Source organism: Lissotriton helveticus, chromosome 4_1 (assembly GCF_964261635.1).
Source record: "Lissotriton helveticus chromosome 4_1, aLisHel1.1, whole genome shotgun sequence".
Lineage (NCBI taxonomy): Eukaryota > Metazoa > Chordata > Amphibia > Caudata > Salamandridae > Lissotriton > Lissotriton helveticus.
In genome coordinates this window covers 397,291,310-397,311,856 of record NC_136063.1, presented here as the reverse complement: position 1 = coordinate 397,311,856, position 20,547 = coordinate 397,291,310, and the positions used below count along the sequence as shown (strand labels likewise).

Genomic DNA, 20,547 nt, shown 5'->3' with positions numbered 1-20,547 from the left:
CTGCTACATCTGAGTCTGTATTCATCGCTCCCCAGCCAATCACATGGAAATTCGAAAGAGCCATTTCTGCCCTTAGCCGCAACTGGTAAAATAGCCCTATCCAAAATTATCATCCTAACTCTGCTACTGTACTACTTTTTAAACATCCCCATCATTCCCCAAGGAGCTTTTTCCAGGACCTTAACACCATGTGAAGACAAGCTGAGAAAGCTGCAGCTCCCAGTTGGCAGAGGCGGCTTGGTGCCCCATCGTTCGAGGCATACTTACTAGCAGCACAACAGTGGGTATCGTGCTGGGTAGCGAGGCGGCTCATAGGAGAGACATGCAGTGGATGCGGACTCCTTACGGTTTCTATGCTTCGAAATGTCATGCTTCCCCAGACTACGACCTTGGCCAAATGCTCCCTAGAAGTCACTATCGCCTGCAAATGCCTTGCAAGGATTTACTACATCATGCGCCACATTCCATCATATGCCCCAGCGCTACTTCTGCTGGGCCTGCTGCGATTTTCCGGCGCCTACCGCACCTTAGGCTTGGAGAGCTGGCATGAGCTATCCCCCGGCACATTGGAGGCCCTCTTTGCTGATGGACGCCTCCTCACCTTTGACAAACTTGTCTCAGAACATTGTATTCCATGTGGACAGTTTCTCACATACAGGCAGCTGCGCAATGCATGTCAAGCCCTCTGGTTCACACGAGACAAAGAACCCCCGATGCACTCAGTTACACAGACTCTATTGCATGGGGAGAGGATGCTACTTAATAACGTGGGTATATAAGGCCTTACATGAACACACAGGGTACCCAGTGGCAACTCTGAGAGGCAAATGGGAGGATGATATAGGATGGGCTTTTCATGACAAAGAGTGAGAACTCGCTGTGGAATTTCCTCAACAAGTGTCCTGAAATGCCCGGTTTAAAAGTAGACGACTCTCTATCTTACACAGGGACTACTTGACATCAGCATAGCTCAACCTCTTCTTCCCTCATGCACATCTTACTTGCCTCCAGTGCCGGTAGGTCTCTGCAGATCTGCAGCACATGTTGTGGTCCTGTCCAGCCTTCTCCTCTTACTGGCACTCCATCCACACTGTACTACAAGAGGTCGCTGAATTTACAGACAACACGTGGGAAACGTTTGGGATATTCAAGCATAGGATGCGACACAAGGTGAGGACACGCTTCGCTGGCCTGGTCCTTCTGGTCACTAAGTAAGTCTTCATCCTACAGTGGAGGGCGAAGCGGGAGGCGGCATGGCACGGGGCAATGCGATGCAGAAATGGGGGAAGGCCAAGGGGGATGCACTGCGATCTGAAGAAGTCTGGTACCTACACAAGTGACTTTTTTCAGCAGCCTGGGACACCCTCCTCGATCATTTCGAGCAGCTCATCAGAAATGAAGACCCCCCCCGCCCCTTTAATTTGGCACCGAGCAAGCGTTATACACATCCTATCAACCACCTTCGCACTCCTTTGCTGAGGGAGCTTGGCTGAGCCACAACCCATTACCCTAAAATATCCCCTCTCACACATCACTGTGTCCTCTAAATCCCCCCTCATCATAATGCCATTCGCTGTCCTGGGTCAGAGGCACTCTGCAGCAGCCTTACCTTCACATGCCATGCCCACCACGACACAGCTTGAGCTTGGCTCTGGCTCTAGCTCTACCAGAACCTCAGCTGCACATATGATCCCGCCTTTCATTGAGACTAAATCATCGTCCTCCTCTGCAGTTTAGGGACACTACACCAATTAGCAGAGGGGACATATCGATGCATGCCAGATTAACACATCTATCTCAATGACCTCAACCTGTGGCAATCTGGTGGCTGTGCCACCCAATTCAGGGATATACCAGTGTGCCACCACCTAGCGATCACTGGAGCAGTAGCTGTGTGACGAACCATAATAAAGCAAATGATTCGTACTTTTTTTTTCTTTGTATATGATAACCCCCCAATTTAAAAATTTGTGTTAATGCAGCCTTTAGAGCATCCTGTCCCTTTTCAGCATTTGTTGGTTTGGTCACTTGACTAACCATTTATTTAGCTTCCTCAACTACAATAAGTGTTGTGAATTCCAGAGCTCCCTCACCTGCCACAAGGGTTGTGAGTCTGGGAGTCCAGCATCACTCCCCAAATTAGGGCCATATTATTTTATTTATGCTTCTCCATGCTGGTCACTTTGTTATTTGGAACTCTGGAAAAGATGAGTTTTGCTTGTTGAAAAAGGGTTACTGCATCTCTATTAAGATGACAGATGCTTCCCACGGCCAAGAGTATTTACAGGGCTGTGGGCACATTTTTAAGGACAGGTTACTAGACTTACATCAAACTCAATTTCAGCAGTGGGATGTAGACATTGTGGTTGCATTTCTGGATAGAGCCTTCCAATGTAAAATCAGGATAGGAGCTGCTCAAAGTTGTGATCAGACCTCTCATAAGCACGTACTTTTCTAACTTGCAATTTGCATTAAATCTGAATAGTTTGTCACTGATTCTAATTGTGTTTGCAGACTGTATACACAGGGATTGATCACCATTGGAAAGAAGCGGTATATGCTACATGCGGGCAGCAGGTAGACATATGGGATGAGCAGAGGAACACTCCAATGAGATCCTTCACATGGGGCGTTGACAGCATATCCTGCGTGAAGTTCAACCCAATTGAGGTAATGTGTTTTATTTTTTTACTGGGGAAGACATCTACTGAATCAGAGACACCACACAAGAAATGTGAGTCAAAAAGTACACCCCTCCAGGCAATGTTTTTCCAAAACAATTCAGTGGTAGTTGTCAATCAATCATTCAGTACAGATTTGTAAAGCACTTCTTATCACCTGTAAGGGTATCCAGGCACTGGGGATAACTGCTGCTGGGCCTGGTCAATAGGACAGCCAGGTTTTTAGCCCGCTTCTAAACTCCTGCAGGGATGGGGATGTCTGGAAGTGGAAGAAGAGGATGCTCTAGGTCTTGGCGGCCAGGGGGCAAAAGGAGCAGCCGCCCTTCCTGCTTTGGCGCTGGTCATGCACCTGTGGAAGTTGATTTTGATGTTTGTGGGTTCTGCGGACAGGGAGAGGCTGAGCCAAGTGTCTCTCTCTCTCTATGGACCACAAAAAATGTGTTCGCCTTCTCTGTGTGAAAAGCTTAAAGTAGAAATGTGGGAAGAAAATCTGATTCAAGGCTTCCGTGCTTGGTAAGTAGTATACAGTTTTGCAAGACTTATCCATGACTCTAATGCAGTCTGTTTTGTAAGTTTTCTTTGTCTTGTTTATTCGTATTTGGTCATCTCTAAGATGACATTTACTGCTCTAATGCCATTTTCACTTTTAAAATGTAATATGCATAATTCTTTGGAAGGTTGGAAGGGACTGCATACTAAAATAAACTGTCTCTTTTGAGGTGCATATCCTAGTGTTCTTTGTCTCTTTCGCCACCTACCATCAGTGTTATGGGAAATAAATTGTGTTTGAAATCACACACCCATCAAATCTATACTAAATATGTTATAATTAGTTGCTCCACCTCATTATATTAGCTACTGTATAGTGTTTGAATGATGCAAAAGCCATCAGATACGCACATCTACCTTTGAGTCAGCCGAAAGCACTGGCCCATACTGTTTGTGAAAGAAGGACATGAATTCATGTAGGAATTGGCAAGGAAGAGCACACTCACACTAGATGGTGCTGCAGCTAAAGTCCTAGTTATTGATCTCTGTTACAGCTTAAAATAAAATACATATCTGCTTATCCAATGAATGTGCTAGTAGGTCACTTCCACAAAGACCGCAAAATCATACTGGGTTTTCCCCGACAGAGTCTTCAACATGAACAGAGACTTCCTCAACTTGACAAATTGTATCTGGTATCAGTTCCTCCAACTTATATGTGCATTTTAGTGTCTTTCCGTGGACTGATGCGCCCAATTGGTAACATTAACCACAGGCATAAAATATCCTATGTCAGTAGGCTGTATGCAGACTTTTACAAGTACTGGTTTGCCTGACCTCAGAAGGGGCAAAATGTACCTGGCAGCAGGAATGCTTGAAAAAAGGAGAACCTGTCACCTATGATAGAGGAAATCAGTTTCATGATTCTGTCTAACTTTCAGACCCTGACAAGAATAGGTCTGCATATGTACGTACAGCATATGCACCTGATACACTTACATGCAAAAAGTTCTGTTCTGTCAGCCGTCTCCTCCTTGCACTTTTCCTGCCCATAGCTGGTCCATCCCTATAATATCCTGAAGCAATGGTCTCCGTGCTCTACTCGGATACAACCATGTCCAATTGCTTGTACCCAGTGGGTCTTTTCTTATATTTCATTAAATTAATTTATGAAATGACTCCATGCAGTCAGAGTGCAAATCTTTATTCATATGTTTCATAATCGAATCATGAAGAAATTAAGTATAGGAATTGAATGAAATACATAAGAAGCAGATTCTGATGGATTTTGTTTAGAAAATTTAGGGAGATTACTAGAATCTATTATTTATTTGTGGGAATCTGTGCTACTTTGCAGTTCAGCGTTGTATGAAATATAATTAACAGACCACCAGCTAATGTGCATTTTGCAGCTTTTTTAATGCCAAAGAGACAAAATACTCATATCCCGCCACTATGAGTGGGTCACACAACCATGTTCCTTGTGAAAAAATTAGATTGAATTGACTTGGGTAGGATATTACATCATTTTGCATCTTAATCTGATCCCAGCCTGCGATGTTCCTTGAGAAATGTTTCATTTTGTTGATCATGAATGGCTGGGAGTCTGGGCTGGCCGCGACTGAGTCACCATACCACCTCAACATCTATGAGTCCGAGTCCGACAAGCTATAATGCCTCACTTTCCCTCCTAACCTTATTAGAAAAACAAGTGCATTGGCAACCTAGAACCTAGGATCGAGAACTGTCATTTAATGCACTGGTGATCCTGTGAAGTCAGTGTATCTTGCTTGTGACCCATTCGGGGAGTGACCCGAGGGGGGAAGGTCTGGGTGCCAACAGTTAAATTTCTTTGTGTCTTCCTCGGGTTACCTAAAAATGACCATGCTGATGGCAGAGATGGTCCTGGAAAGTTGCCTATTGGCAAGTGTTGTGGCTGGTGTGAAGTATGTTGGGCTGCCGGGGTGGCAACCTTGGGAGACCCTGTTTGAGCCCCGCCAACCGTATTAGTATGGTGGATAAAAGCTGGCATCAGCTGGCCAACCCTATTATTCAGAAAAGATGGTCTTGTGTTCGTCATAACTGCAACTGACTTTTTCATAAACAAAGGATATAGTTTCTTCTCGGGTTCAACAGACTGCACCATACTATTGCTCTTTTTATTCAGTTTCCTCAATCTTTTATGATACTTTTTGGACAGCACTGGTATAAAATCTTCATTAATGTTTGGATCAGTGCTAGAAATAGAGAAGAATTGAGCTTTAGGATTGACTTCCCATCCTGCGAGGAAACCATCTTTGGCTTCCCTGTTGTAAATGAGGGGCCTAATTTGCTGAGAAACAGTTGATGTAGTTTCTATCAGTTGTTGCACATTATCAGAACCAAAATCTGTATTGACGTCTGTGTGAAGAAAGGGAGAGCAAGAACATGGATTTGTTTGTTCGCCAGTTGGTTTGCCAGGTGGACCTCTGTTACCAATTGGTTTCCTGGTTGACTGGGGTATAAGCCCTGGTCAAGCTGTAACCACAGTCCTAGTCACAGTAACGCACAAGCACGACCAAAATTAATCCGTGCTCACGCTCTGGTAGCTTGGCACAGAGCAGTCAGGCTTAACTTCGAGGCAATGTGTAAAGTATTTATGCAACACTTCAAACAGTAAAACTGTGAAAATATGACACAAAAAGATTGCACAGTAGGTTAGAAAAATAGAGCTTAATTTTATAAGTAAAACAAGAGCAAAACGACAAAAGTCCAATAAGTAGAACTGGAGTTATGAATTTTTAAATAATCCACTGCACAATAGCACTTAAAAACATAAAGCACCAACCGGGGATTTCTGGTTGCATTGGACAGGGTCCAATCCAAAAGTTCAGGCTGACAGCGATGGAGCATGGGACGGATACAGTCCCGAATTAGTCCTGCTGAAGGTTTACTTTCTCAGGTTTTGTGGCAAGAGTCCAATTCTCGAGGAAACAATTCATTGGGAGCAAGGAGAGCGTTGCCAGCGATGGCCAGGGTGGTGCAAAGAGCAGGCCGAGCATCGTTGATGGGCGGGACGGAGCCTCACTGTGGCGATCCACTCTGCTGGCCGACACTTGCTGTGCAAAGAGACAAACTTGCGAATGCTCGCACTGAGTCTCTGTGCGAGCCACGAGGTTCTGGAGCCAAAGGGCCTAATTGCTTTCTTGAAGACCCCAGAAGCTTGACTTTAAGAGCTCGAGAAGCACACAAAGGGCCCAGGGACCTGAGCGGTGTCTCTTGGGGGTCAGCAGTTTGTGGAAGACTGGTCCAGGAGCTGAGGATCAGATCAGGGGGCCAGTAGACTAGCCCTTTGAGTCCCTCTGGGGTCCTGGGTTCAAGATGGGCTCCAGGTCCATTTCTTCCTCTCCAGGTAATCTGGCAGCAGGTCAGCACAGCAAGGCAGCAGCTCCTTCAAAGTAGCAGCCCGGCAGAGTAACCATCCTTTCAGCTGTACAGCAGTCCTTTTTCTTGCCCGAGCATCCACTGGATCAGAGGTGTACTGAATGATGGTGTCCGAGGTCCAGTACTTTATACCCAGTTGTGCCTTTGAAGTGAGGGAGACTTCAAAGACATTCCTTTGAAATGTACATAGTTCCTGTCCTGACTCCAGACTCACTACAGGGGATTATGCAGCCCTTTGTATATGGATTGAACACAGCCTATTCAGGTGTAAGTGAGGCTGCGCCCAGCTCCTCCCTCCTAGCCTGCCTGGATGGCCAATCCGGTCACACCTAAGCCCCTATTGCGTGTTACTGTCTAGGGGAATACACAAAGCCTAGCTGTCACTCACCCCATACGTGGTCAGACAGGCAGCATGCACCAGGTGGCTAAAGTAAGAAAATGCTAACTTTCTAAAAGAGGCATTTTCAGAATTGTAATTTAAATTCCGACTTCACCATAAAGTTGTGATTCTAAATTGTGATTCCATAGACACCAAACCTGAATCAGTTATATGTTCTCATTTGGAAATCACACTTATAAAATGTAATAAATTAATTCCAATGTTATCCTAAAGGGGATATAGGACTTGCAGTAGTGAACAATGATTTTAAGAGTTTTTCAATACCGGGGTATGTACATTTTAAAAGTACATGTCCAACGTTTTAAATGCACTGCACCCTGCCCTTGGGGCTGTCTAGGGCATACCTTATAGATGACTTATATGCATTTAAAAGGAAGGTTTGGGCCTGGCAAAAGGTTTAGTTTGGCAGGTCGAAATGTCAGTGTAAACTGCACACACAGGCTCTGCAATGGCAGACCTGAGACATGTTTAAAGGGCTACTTAAATGGGTGGTACAATTAGTGCTGCAGGCCCAATAGTATCATTTAATTTACTGGCCCCCGGCACATGTAGTGCACCTTACTAGGGACTTATATGTAAATTCATTCATTCAGTCAGTAAATCTTCATTCGGCCATTAGAGAGACCCAAAAAGCACATTTAATAAAACATTTGTACCTACAATCAAGTTAAAACATGAACATTTAAAAAACAAACTAAACATTAGGACTAAAACACGAGTACACAGAATCAAAAATGTAAACATTGAGCATGTAAAGTGCGAATTTGACAGTGCAGGCATAGGAGTAATGTTGTTAGGACCAGTCTATAAAACATACAACAAATAATAATATAGGAATAAGGATCTAGACACAAAGCCAAATGGGATCTCTCTATTCCTAATTAAATTAAAAATGCCAATTGTGGATAAGCCAATGTTACAATTATTTAGGGAAAGAGCAGTGGTGAAGTGTGCAGAATCCTAAGGCCTGCAAAAGTGAAGTCACCAAAAACAGGAGGTCTGAAGGCAAAAAGTTAGGGAAAACCATGCCAAGGATGCCAGGTCTAACAGCCTCTTTTTCCTACGTGTACATTCATAGCAGCTTGGATGAGTGCCTCTGGAGGCTTTCTATGCACATCAGCCATGGTACTGACCACACTGGTTTGAGTGCCTGTGCTATATGGCTGATTAGTGCCAAGGTAGTCTTCATTGCTTTAGGAGCGTTGATTATAGATAGCTGGGACCTCTTCTACATTGGATATGATTGCTCAGGCGTGAGTCCGAACATATCAGTTGTAAAGGGGAGACGGTTGCATGGGCTTTACATATTAAAGCATTCAGAGCTGGACATTTTCTATCAAGCCTTCCTAAGTAAGAGCTCAAGCCCAGAATGGCAGTTAACTGCTTTTCCATGATCAGGTGTTGTCTAGAAAGGGCTTATAGCATTACGTTTAGTGCTGTCGTACGCTTGTACCAATTTGAAGATTCGTTTTTTAGATCCTGCAAACTAATAATTAACGTCCCCAGTTGAAGAATGATCAACCCATGGCTCATTAGAGCTTACATCTATAAGCTTTTTGTCAGTAGCGTAGTGGGAGCTCCTCTTGTCCTCAGGATCTGAGGCTATGCCAATCTTGCTAGATGGTTTGAATATCCTGGACTTAAAGTGTCCATTGTTAGCCTTAGGTCTGCCTGATTGCTAGATGGCAGAAGGGGAGGCTGTGATTAGTGGAAGAATACGAAGCCGATGTGATGAGAAGCGGAGTAAAATCAGAGTAATGTTGCTATATTGGCACATTGTAAGGTATCTTTTCCTTCATCCTTCGACTTAGGGGGAACTTCCTGTTGGGAGGGAGGCCGTCTTTAACACGTTTCCTTTCCCATCTCGAAAGCGTGCTCTTTGAAGCTGTAGGCTTCCTCATGTTGCACAGCATTGCTTTAAGGCTGTGGTAAAATTGTGAAGTTCTGGAGCGTGAATAATAATAGTTCTGAAGTGAGGCTAGCGCTGAATTTTCCAAAAAGTTTTGCTTGCGCAGTATGCTGGTGAATACTGATACTTTGCACCTTTGTTGAGTTTAAGATAATGTTGTGTCTTGCTTCCATCCACAACACTTGGCTCTTGGTGCTATGCCCTTTAATTATCATAAGTTACTAAAGGGGTGATTAGTTGGACGTGCTCTAGACAGATAGGAGTGCTGGCAACTAATATGAGGTCCACAGAAATGCTGTGGGTGGGTGCATGTGCATGATTAATGCTGTGGTCTCCTCCAGCTTCTTTCATTTGCAGAAAATCCGCAAAATTGCCCGCTTTCTCACCACAGAGGCCCTCACCCTGACCTTACTGGCTTTGGTAATCTCCAGAATAGATTATGCCAACTCTCTCTATGTTGGTATCCCTGCCTACCAGCTGAATCGATTGCAGCTGGATCAGAACCAGGCTGCTCGGCTAATCTTCCGCCAGCCTAGGCATCAGCATGTTCGCCCCCTGTTAAAGACACTTCACTGGCTCCCTGTAGCCGAGCGCTGTAATTTTAAATTAGGCTGCACCTTTTTCAATGCCCTGGCCGGCCTTGGTCCGTCATTCATCTCCTCTCTACTTCACCATTATGCTCCTCCCCGCTACCTCCGTTCTTTTCATCTGGCCTTACTCAAGACACCTGTCTTTAAACGCAAGAAACACGGAGGGCTTAGATTCTCGTTTCTTGCTCCATCTTTCTGGAATGCCCTCCCTTTAGAATGCAGGCTCACTACTTCCTATACTCACTTTAGATCTGTTCTTAAAACCCATCTGTTCCGCAGAGCTAACAACTAGGTCTTCCTCTCTTTTCTCTTTCGCCCTGACAGTTCCTTCTCTGTCTCCTTTTTGCTCACAGCGCCAAGAAACCGTTAGGTGTTAGTTGCGCTTTACAAGAACCTTTACATAACATAACAGAACATAACATGTGAATGCCTGTATGTATATATGTGCTCACTTAACTCCTCCTAGAGTTTTTAAGGCACCTCTGCTAAGTCTGCTTGTGTGGGGGTACATCTGTGTGTTATCATATGAGTTGGGATAGCTGACTGGGCGAGGAGAAAGGCAGGGCGTTTGGCAGCTGCAAAGTGCTTTCAAAACAACCAATGAGGGAGGCAGGAGGCGGGGGAGCCATCGGCAATCGGGTGGCGGTGGGCATGTAGACACCAGAGTGAGCAAGAGCCGCACAGGCCTGATGCTGGTCCCTTCGTGTAGTGCAAGGACCTTGGCCCTATTGCCATCACTAATGGCTCCCATAACTGTCTGAGGTAACCTTCTCTCCACATGCCCCACACCCCAGTACCTGACACTGCTGGGATGCTGCGACCACAGAAATGCAGAGGCCGGCGCAAACTAACTGAGCTAGATTGCATAATTATTAATGCTCTTTTTGATTAAGATTTTACAGTAATACCAGCTAGATATGGTCCAACGTTTTCTTCTATAATTGGTTATATGATCTGTTTTTATACCCTTTTCAACCTACTATGGGATGGGAAGGTAATCAACAATACATCAAGCGATCATGCTATGCTCAAGTGAAGTTACATTTGGCCTTTATTAAAGAATAACATCTGTAATCCTAATGGCAGTCCTAGTGAAAGTTGCAAAAAAAACACATTTGGATGTCCGTGCCATTACTCAGATTGTGGATTGGCTTCCCAGCTTCTGTAGTCAGATTGCACAATTAACTAACAATACCATGATTAAAACCGTCGAGTGTTGCTGAACTCTGTAAGTTATATATACGGGCAACTTGTCAGACACTCTCCAATTAATTCATAGTCAATAGAATATTCGTCCCCAACATTTCTTTCAAAACTCTCCTTCTGCATTCCCAAATTTGAATCCTATTCTTTTCATATGCACTTATTTTGGACAGTATTGTGGAAAATATTTAGATTCTTACTTCTGGCATTGTAATGTGGACAAATCTAGTAACATTCTATCGTTGGTTCTATCTCCCAAAAATTGAAAGATTGTGTTACTGTATATTAAAAATGTGAAAATATTTTTTTAAAGATACTTTAAGTTAGGATTTTATCACACCATCTCGCTTTTCCATATTTGCACATTAACTTGTTTAATTGGATGTTTTTCATATTCATATATTGTTGTCTCCGGAAAGGGTAATAAATAAATCAAGTTTACTTGACTAAGTAATTACAAACATTGGTAATTCCCTTTTGCCACTCTTTTAAACCTATGATCGCTTTAAAAAACTTAAGAGGTGCAGTACATGTGTGAAAAATGCCCCAGGCCGAATTATTTTGACACGTGGACGCATGTTCTTCATGTTAAGGAAAGACTGATTTGATTTTGCATATTTACGCTACCCTTATGCTTTCAGAATTTCTGATGACCAAATACAGGACATGGGGCTAGTCTGGGCAGGCATGAGCTCAAGCTTTGTGAATTCTATGCAACTCGTACCTGTGTTGAGTTGCTAATTATTTTATGACTCGGCCTCCGTTATTTGCTTCATATTCAGTTGATCTGAAAGAGACACGTTAGTGATAGATTCCTTACCTTAGAATATCCCCAGGCGTCAGACTGGATCCGGAAAGTTTTTGCTTAGCAGTACCCCTGCACGTCAGTAGGTGGCGTCCTGCGGCTCTGCCTCCGTCACTGGCATCGTCAGTGCCGAGATGACATCACGGAGAGTACTTAGGCGCTACCCATGCGCGCTGATGTCGGTTCTTTCTTTTTCCGCACCAGCAAGCGCAGATCCAGTCACTTTTTGACTACATTTCTTTGAGACTTTGTCTCCACTTTTTTCTCTTGGTGCACGTAGGGATGCCCAGCTTTAAGTCTTGTTGGTTGCGCCGCCGTAACATGTCGGTGGCGGACCCCCACGATGTGTGCCTCTACTGCCTGGAGACCGATCACGACTCCCGGGACTGTCGAGCCATGGCCGTCGAGCCATGGCCCCGAAATGCCTTCCGGGTCTAGGGGCCGTTCCCGAGAACGCTCGCGGGACCGGAGCCGTCGCTCCTCGGGCTCCAAGCCTTCGCCTTCAGACTCCGGTAAGCTACGCCATAAAAAGAAGCCGAAGAAGCGTGTTCGCTCTTCGACGTCCCCCTGTCGCTCCTCGGAGGCGGACGAGGGGGACAGGGGCTCTGCCCCTGCGGTTTCTCAGGAGCCACGGAGTCCCGCGGCCTACCCGCTATACCCGGGTCCGTCTGCGACTCCTAAACAGATGCAAGAGTTCCTTGCTGCCATGGACCGCCTTTTTAGGCCCCGGGCTCCGGCTGGCGCGCCTTCAGGCCCCGTGGTCCCGTGTCTAGATCCTGCTGGCAGGCGGCTCCGCCGCCGCCACAGGATCCTACGCCGCTGGCACCGGCTCTGGCGCTATGAGGTGCAGCGCTGCCGGCCCCAGCGCAGCCCTCTGGTCCACCCCCGGCGCTGCACTGGGTGCCGTTTATCCCACCGCTGCCCCGGTTCCCGGACCATTTTGTGCCAGCCTGGGATCCCAATTGGGAAGCGGCTCTTGCCCGGCCCCAGCCGGTGCTGTTTTTGGCGCCGTTCCTGACGCTGCTCATCCCTTTTCCGGCTCTTGCTCTGCTGCCACGACCGACCCCCTCTACGCCGGAGGCAGACGATGACTGGGACCGGTCCGAGGACCCTCTTGCCCAGCAATGTGACTCCGAGCAAGATTGGGTGGACGACCTGGAAGATGCGGGCAAGCTCGATGTTTCTTCTGACCCTGGGTTTGCCTCTCTGCCTACTATGGAGGAGGGTGCTTTCTACACCGTGGTGCTCGGTCGGGCTGCGGAGGATCTTAATCTCGACCTCCCTACAGTAGCCCTCAAAACCACGGCGTCTGCTTCGTCGGAGCCTCTGCTCCCTTTCAATGAAGCCCTTACCGAAGTCCTCTTGGGCACTGTTGCGGCCGGCTACGGGGGCACCGGTGGATAAAAATGTTGCCAGGCGTCATTGCACTGCGCCTGGTGATCACGCCTTCCTGACCACTCACCCTACGCCTGCGTACCTGGTCATTCAGGCCTCGACATCGCAGAGTGCCTTTCTCACGCTCCGCCGGATAAGGACTCTAAAAGGCTGGAACAATTTGGCAAGAGGTTGTTCTCCTCGGCCAGCCTGCAGTCGGTTAACACTGCCCGCTTGTTGGGCCATTACTCCCACGCAGTGTGGGATTCCGTGGCTTAAGTCTTACCTCAGTGTTCTGAGGAGGTCCAGGCTGTCCTTTCCCAAGCGATTGCTGAAGGTAAGGATGCGGCTAAGTTTGCCATCAGGTGTGGCTTGGACACCGCTGATTCGTTGGGCAGGGCAATTTCCACGACTGTGGTGTTGCGGCGCCACTCCTAAGTTCTCGCCCGATGTCCAGGGCTTGCTCATGGACATGCCCTTTGATGGCTTTCGCCTCTTTGGCAATAAGGCGGACAGTGCTCTGGAGCACTTTAATGAGTCTCGGGGCAAGGCCAAGTCCTTGGGTCTTTCTACGAAGAACCCTGCCACTCCTGGGTTTCGTTCCTTTCGTGGCCAGGGTATGGGCACCCAGGCACGCTCCTCCAACAAGCCTGTGCAGAACCAGCCTCAGCGCGGCCGCGGCTTCCACAGCGGCGGGTCTGGGAACCAGCGTGCGGGTCAGTCCACCTCTACCCCGCTGTTTCCACCTCCAAGCCTTCCTAATGCGAGCTTCAGGGAGCACCCCACGCCGGTGGGTGGCAAGGTCCACCACCACCTCCACCACTGCTGCGAAATTACATCGGACAAGTGGGTGCTGCAGGTAATCTGACAAGATTGCGCACTTCCCTTTCAGCCCTCCCCTCCAGCCATGCCACCTCGGTACCACCGCATGTCGGGGGATCATTTGGCTCTTCTCCGGCAGGAAGTCACGGCCCTCCTGGCCAAGGGGGCCATTGAGTGCGTTCCTGGGCAGGAAGTAGGGAGTGGTTGTTATTCCCACTACTTTCTGGTCCCCAAGAATGACAAGGGTGAGGGCCTGCACCCCATCTTGGACCTTCGGGTCGTCAATCGCTTCCTCCGGAAGGAGAAATTCAAAATGCTGACTCTGGATCAGGTCTTGGCTGCCCTCTATCCTGAAGACTGGATGGTAGCGTTGGACTTGCAGGGCTCTTATTTTCATATCCCCGTCCTGCCGGCCCACCGGCGTTACCTGTGGTTCACGGTAGGCCAGGGGTATTTTCAGTTTGCCGTGCTCCCCTTCGGCCTTACCAGCGCCCATCGGGTGTTCACGAAAGTGATGGCGGTGGTGGCAGCTCATCTGCGCAGGTCAGGGGTGTCAGTCTTCCCTTACCTCGACAACTGGTTGTTGAAGGCGGGCCCGCCCCAGGCAGTTGTCACCCACCTTCAGACTACGGCTGACCTCCTGAATTTGCTGGGGTTCTCCATAAATGTGCCAAAGTCACACCTGAGGCCCTCTCAGAAGCTCCCCTTCATCGGAGCGGTTCTGGATTCGACGCAGTTTCGGGTTTATCCTCCCGAGCAGCGAGTCCGGGATATTCAGGCTATGATTCCGATCTTTCAGCCTCTGTCCTGGGTTTCAGTCAGGATGACCCTCCGACTCCTTGGCCAGCTGGCCTCCTGCATCCTACTAGTGCAACATGCCAGATGGCATATGCGGGCTCTGCAGTGGGGCCTGAAGTTCCAGTGGGCACAGCAACAGGGCAACCTGTCCAACCATGTCCAGATCTCGGAGGGCACTGTGCGACAATTGCAGTGGTGGCTCACGAATCGCGACTGGGTCAATGGCAGATCCCTTTCCCTTCCCCTACCGGAGCACACAGTGATGATGCACGCGCCCCTCCTGTGATATGGAGGCCACATGGGAGAGGCGGAGATCAGAGGCCTCTGGTCTCCGGCGGAGTCCCGGCTCCATATCAACCTTTTGGAGCTGTGGGCGATATGACTTGCACTGAAGGCATTCCTTCCCTCGGTCCGGGGAAGGGTAGTGCAGGTGTTCAGGGACAACACCACCGCCATGTGGTATTGCAACAAACAGGGCGGGTGGGGTCGTGGTCCCTATGTCAGGAGGCTCTGCGCCTCTGGACATGTCTGGAACATCATGGCATTACCTTGGTGGTTCAACACCTGGCAGGTTCTCTGAACGCCAGGGCGGACAAACTCAGCCGCCGGTGCATGATGGATCACGAATGGCGTCTGAACTCGGACATGGTGCAAGGTCTCTTTCTGCAGTGGGGAGAGCCCTGGTTAGATCTATTCACCACCAAAGAGAACGCGCAATGTCATCAGTTCTGCTCGTTGGAATTTTCAAGGCGACACTCGCTCGGCGACACTTTTCGTCTCGAGTGGAGCTGCGGTCTGTTGTACGCCTTTCCGCCTATACCACTTCTGCCCAGAGTGCTGAAGAAGATTAGGCGCGACCGGGCCCAAGTCATTCTTGTTGTTCCGGACTGGGCTCGAAGAGTATGGTATCCCGAGCTACTCAGTATGAGCATCGATCCCCCGGTCCGTCTGCCTCTTCGGGAGGATCTTCTGTTGCAGCAGTAGGGGTCGGTCCTTCACCTGAACCTGTCCAGCCTCCGCCTCCATGAGTGCAGATTGAGCGGCGACAGTTGACGGCTTTTGACCTTCCTCCCGAAGTCTGTAATGTCGTTCTGGCAGCCAGGCGTCCCTCCACTAAAACGGTATACGCCTGCAGATGGAACAGATTTGTGACCTGGTGCACAGTAAAGGCTGTGGCTCCACTTTCTGGCCCTCTTTCTGAGGTTCTACTGTTTCTTCTGTCTTTGGCCCAGCAGGGCTCTGCTCTGGGCACTATCAAAGGTTATCTTTCTGCCATCTCCGCCTTTCTCAGGCTTCCTGAGCAGCCTTCTCTTTTTAAGTCCCTGGTTGTTAACCGTTTCCTCAAAGGCATTACGCACACGTTTCCTCCCGTGCCTTTCATATTGCCTCAGTGGGACTTGAATCTTGTCTTGACTTTCCTGATGTGCGCTCCCTTTGAGCCCCTTCATAACTGTCCCTTGCGTCTTCTTACTCTAAAGACGGCTTCCTGGTAGCTATCACCTCTGCCACAAGAGTGAGTGAGCTCCGGGCCTTTCTTCTAAACCTCCTTTCCTTTCTGTTCATCCGGACAAGGTGGTTTTAAGGACCCGTCCTTCTTTCCTGCCAATGGTTGTCACGACCTTCCACATCGGCCAGACCATCACTTTGACCACCTTCCAGGGAGGAGAAGAGGCTCCACCGTCTGGACACTTGTGAAGGGAGGGGGGTGCTGAGCTGACATGTGCAAACACGCCCTGTGTCCATTTTCATTTGGTAGATAAAGTCCCCTTGAATCTTGAGTGTCCCTTGGGAGCAAGTAGCCCACCAGGTATCTCCAGTTAGCGCCACAGAGCTGCGTTGCAGAGAGGTGTAAAAAGGGGCACGGCATGGACAACCTCTCTGCAGCGCAGCGCAGTGGCGCTTACTGGAAGCACCTGGTGGGCTAGTTCACCCCCAGGAACCCTCTGGATTGAAGGGGAATTATTTCCCCAACTTAAAACGTGCCACAGGGCGTTTGCACAAGTCACCTCAGGCCCCGTCCCCTCCCTTCGCCCCTGTGTAAATGTGCCCTGTGTCCGTTTTAATTTGGGAGATTAAGTCCCCTTGAATCCTGAGGGTCCCTAGGGTCAAACTAGCCCACTAGGTACCTCCAGTAAGCGCCACAGAGATACGTTGCAGAGAGGTGTAAAAAGGACCGTGGCCTCTGAGCACCTCTTTGCAACGCAGCTCCCTGGCGCATCCTGGAGGTACTTGGTGGGCTAGTTGGCCCCCAGGGACCCTCAGGATTGAAGAGGAATTAATTCCTCACCTTAAAACGTAGCACAGGGCACGTTCGCACAATGGTGATGAAAGGGGGCGGACCTGATGTGACATATCTGAAAACACGCCCTGTGGCGCGTTTTAAGTAGGAGAATTAATTCCTCCTCAATCCTGAGAGTCCCTAGGGGCCAACTAGCCCACCAGGTACCTCCAGTATGCACCAGAGAGCTGCGTTGCAGAGAGGTGTTCTAAGGCCACGCCCTTTTTTACAACACTCTGCATCGCAGCTCCGTGGCGCTTACTGGAGGTACCTGGTGGGCTAGTTGGCCCCAAAGGACCCTCCGGATTGAAGAGGAATTAATTCCTCAACTTAAAACGCGCCATAGGGCGAGTTTGCACACATATCACCTCAAGCCCGCCCCCTCCCTTCACCACTGTGCAAACGCGCCCCGTGGCGCGTTTTAAGACGGGCGATTAACTCCCCTTGAATCCTGACGGTCCCTGTGGTGAAACTAGCCCACCATCTACCTCCATTAAGCACCACAGAGCTGCGTTGCAGAGAGGTGTAAAAAGGAGCGTTGCCTCAGAACACCTCTCTGCAGCGCAGCCCCCTGGTGCATACTGGAGGTTCCTGGTGGGCTACTTGGCCCCCAGGAACCCCCAGTATTATTATTATTATTCTGAGTTTTGTATAGCGCCTGGTTACCATAAGGCATCCCAGCGCTCACCAGAGAATGAAACTACCAGAATAGTGCGGAAGGTAAGCAGAAAACAAAAAAGTTTTTAAAAGTTTGCGGAACCGAAGAAGGCTAGCTTCCGAACGTAGATGTAGGGGAAGAGAGTTCCACAGGGTGGCCACGTTTATAGAAAACCTTCTGCCACCAGTTCTTGCCTTCTTCACCCTCCCTACCTGCAGAAGATGTTGCTGGTCGGATCGGAGAGAGCGAGGGGCCTTATAAGGCTGAACCATCTCCCCCAGAATAGGTGGACCTACCCCCTGCAGGACTTTATGAGCGATACAGAGTGACTTAAACTTCACCCTGTCTCTCACAGGGAGCCAATGCAGCGCCTTCAGCCCCTGGATGAGAAGTCTCCTAGTGGCCGCTGGAAGCAGAGGTAGAATCTTCCGAGCTGAGCGGAGCAGGCCAAAACACACGCCAGCAGTCTTTTTAGCATGGGTTTTAAACGAAAGGTCCTGCTCAAGCCACACCCCCAGGCTCTTAATCTCCTGCTTGGGAGTGGGTGCTGGTCCAAGGCAATCGGGCCAGCTGCTGGGGGACAGAGATGGAAAAGAGTTCCCCAGCAGCATCAGCTCAGTCTTGGAGCCGTTGAGCTTTAGTGCTGAGCTGCACATCCATGTATAGATCTTCTCCAAACACGAGTGCAGCCGGTCAGGATGGTGAGCCGACTGGGAAAGGCCTACCACCAGCTGAGTATCATCAGCATAACTGATGATTTTAATACCCAGCGGCAGTACCACACTCTCCAGGGGGGCCATGTAGACGTTGAATAAAGTAGGGCTCAATGAAGAGCCCTGTGGCACACCACACTGGAGAGGGATTGAAGATGATTTTTCATGGCCTTCCCACACCTCGAATGTACGTCCTTCCAAGAAGGAAGCAAACCACTCGAGGGCCAGACCAGTGACCCCCACCCCCGCCAGCCGTTGGAGAAGCACCTGATGGTCCACGGTGTCGAAAGCAGCACTGAGGTCCAGGAGGATCACTGCCACTGATCCCCCCCCGAATCCAAAATGCTCCTAGCATTCTCCACGACCGCCAGCAGGGCGGTGTCGGTCCCCTGACCAGGGCGAAAACCCGTTTGGGAGTCGCCTAAGAGGGAGTTGGCCTCCAAGAAGTCCGACAAGCGGCAATTCACCACCTTCTCCGCCACCTTACTAAGGCCCGGCAGCAGGGAGATAGGCCTAAAGTTGGCGAGGTCGGCGGGGTCCAAATTAGGCTTCTTTAAAAGAGCCTTAACCACCGCCCCTTTCCAACTAGGGGGTACTACCCCTTGAGTGAGGGACAAGTTTATAAGGTCCGTCACTGGGCCGCCGATAGTAGAGGCCACCTGTTTTAGGTATTTAATAGGTGCCGGGTCTTTCGGGGAGCCACTCTTCATGGTTCTCAAAACCGAAAGAACTTCCTCCATAGTGACGGGGCCAAAAGAGGCCAGCTCTACTGATCGCATCCTAAACTGTGAGCTGGAATTGTCACCCAGGGAAGAAACCTCAGCTTGCCGGGGAAGAGAAGCCAATATATTGTCGATTTTTGTTTTAAAAAAGGAAGCCAATTCTGTGCATTTTTTGCGAGGGTCCTCGTGGATGATCTGAGGTTCGGGGGTATTCAGTAGTTCCTTAATAACCCTGAATGACTCTTTAGAAGAGTTGGCCGCAGAGCCAATTCTCTCCTTGAAGAATCCAGATTTTGCCTCCCGAATGGCAGATTTATATCTACTCAGAGCCACTTGATATTCTTTCCGACTCGTTTCATTCCAGTCTTTCCTCCAGGACCGCTCTAACCTCTTGCAACCCTTCCTCATTGTTCTCAATTCAGACGTATACCAGGGCGCCGAACCCACTCTCTTCCCCTTCATAAGTTGTTTCTTTTTGGGTAGGAGGATATCTAACGAATCCGTAAGCCAGGTGTGTAAATTCGCTTCCGCGACTAGCAGGTTAGATCCAGGAGGGGGCCGCGTTGCCTCCAGGTGTACCGCCCAGGTATCGACCGGGAGCCTCGACCAAGCTCTTTCCAAGGTGTAAACCCTTGGGACCATTGCAGCTGGGCTATCAAATTGCCACACTGCGGATACCAAAAAGTGGTCTGTCCAAGGCAGGGCCAGCGCAGGAGATGAATTAAGGTGGTCCAGGTTTGAGAAAATGGGGTCCAGCAGGTGTCCCTTCTCATGGGTCGCCCCCGGGTTGGCCAGATAGATCCCAAAAGCTTTGAGATCATCCAGCAGATCTACTCCCGGGGCGTTAGAGGGGTCATCAAGATGGATATTAAAATCCCCAAGAGCAACGAAGTTAGTAGTCGAGGAAGCAAGAAGTGTAGTTGTTTCAAGGAAAGAGTTAGGGAAATTTCCCAGGGATCCAGGTGGTCGATAAATCAGCAGGCCCGCCAAAGACACCGTAGATGACAAACGGAGGGAGAACTGACAGCTCTCACAATCGGTCACACCTCCATTCTGAACCTTACAAGCAAGCGTGTCTCTAAAAAGGATAGCAATTCCTCCTCCCCTCCCCACAGGTCTGTCAAGGTGAGATATGAGATAACCTGGAGGGAGTGCTCTGACCATATCAGGGCCCGAGCTGGGGGAGAGCCAGGTCTCCGTGAGAAACAACACATCAAGCTCGTGGTCCAGAATGAGCGAGTTGATCTCAATAGCGTGACTCGGCAGCGACCTGCAATTCAGGAGCGCCATGGAAAGAGCGGACTTCACGACAAGACACTTAAGACCGGTAGTACAGGCTCTGCACGGTAGAAATGGAATTGTTCCCTCCTGTGCAAAACTACAGATGGTAGGGTGGGACGGGCGACAAGAAATGAGGGCCTCCCTCCCGTATCGGAGCCTATTAGTAGGTGGCGCCGAAAAAACGGGCATAATAGCCGGCCCTAGGCCCGTCAGGGCCCGGACGGGCACAGACGGGCTGAACTCTGGCGTAACTCCGGCGTCATTTCGGCGTCCCCGCTGAGCGTGACCGCTGCGCGTCAGCATGGCTACCTAAGTGTTCAGCGAGCAAGGTAAAGAAAGGACTACCTGCACGCTGATCCCACTCACCAAAGATGGCCGCCTCGAGACGGGGCGAAGGACCC

The 20,547-nt window shown here is 49.2% G+C and overlaps 1 protein-coding gene across 2 annotated transcripts in view; it reads left to right on the top strand.

Moving 5' to 3' along the window:
- Nucleotides 1–20,547, top strand: part of DCAF13 (DDB1 and CUL4 associated factor 13) — a 383,567-nt gene that overhangs the window by 129,324 nt on the left and 233,696 nt on the right. For both annotated transcript variants that reach the window (XM_078686899.1, XM_078686900.1), the window contains exon 5: nt 2,515–2,670. In XM_078686899.1, coding sequence (XP_078543025.1) covers nt 2,515–2,670 — 156 coding nt within the window. The remainder of the gene's footprint in view (nt 1–2,514; nt 2,671–20,547) is intronic.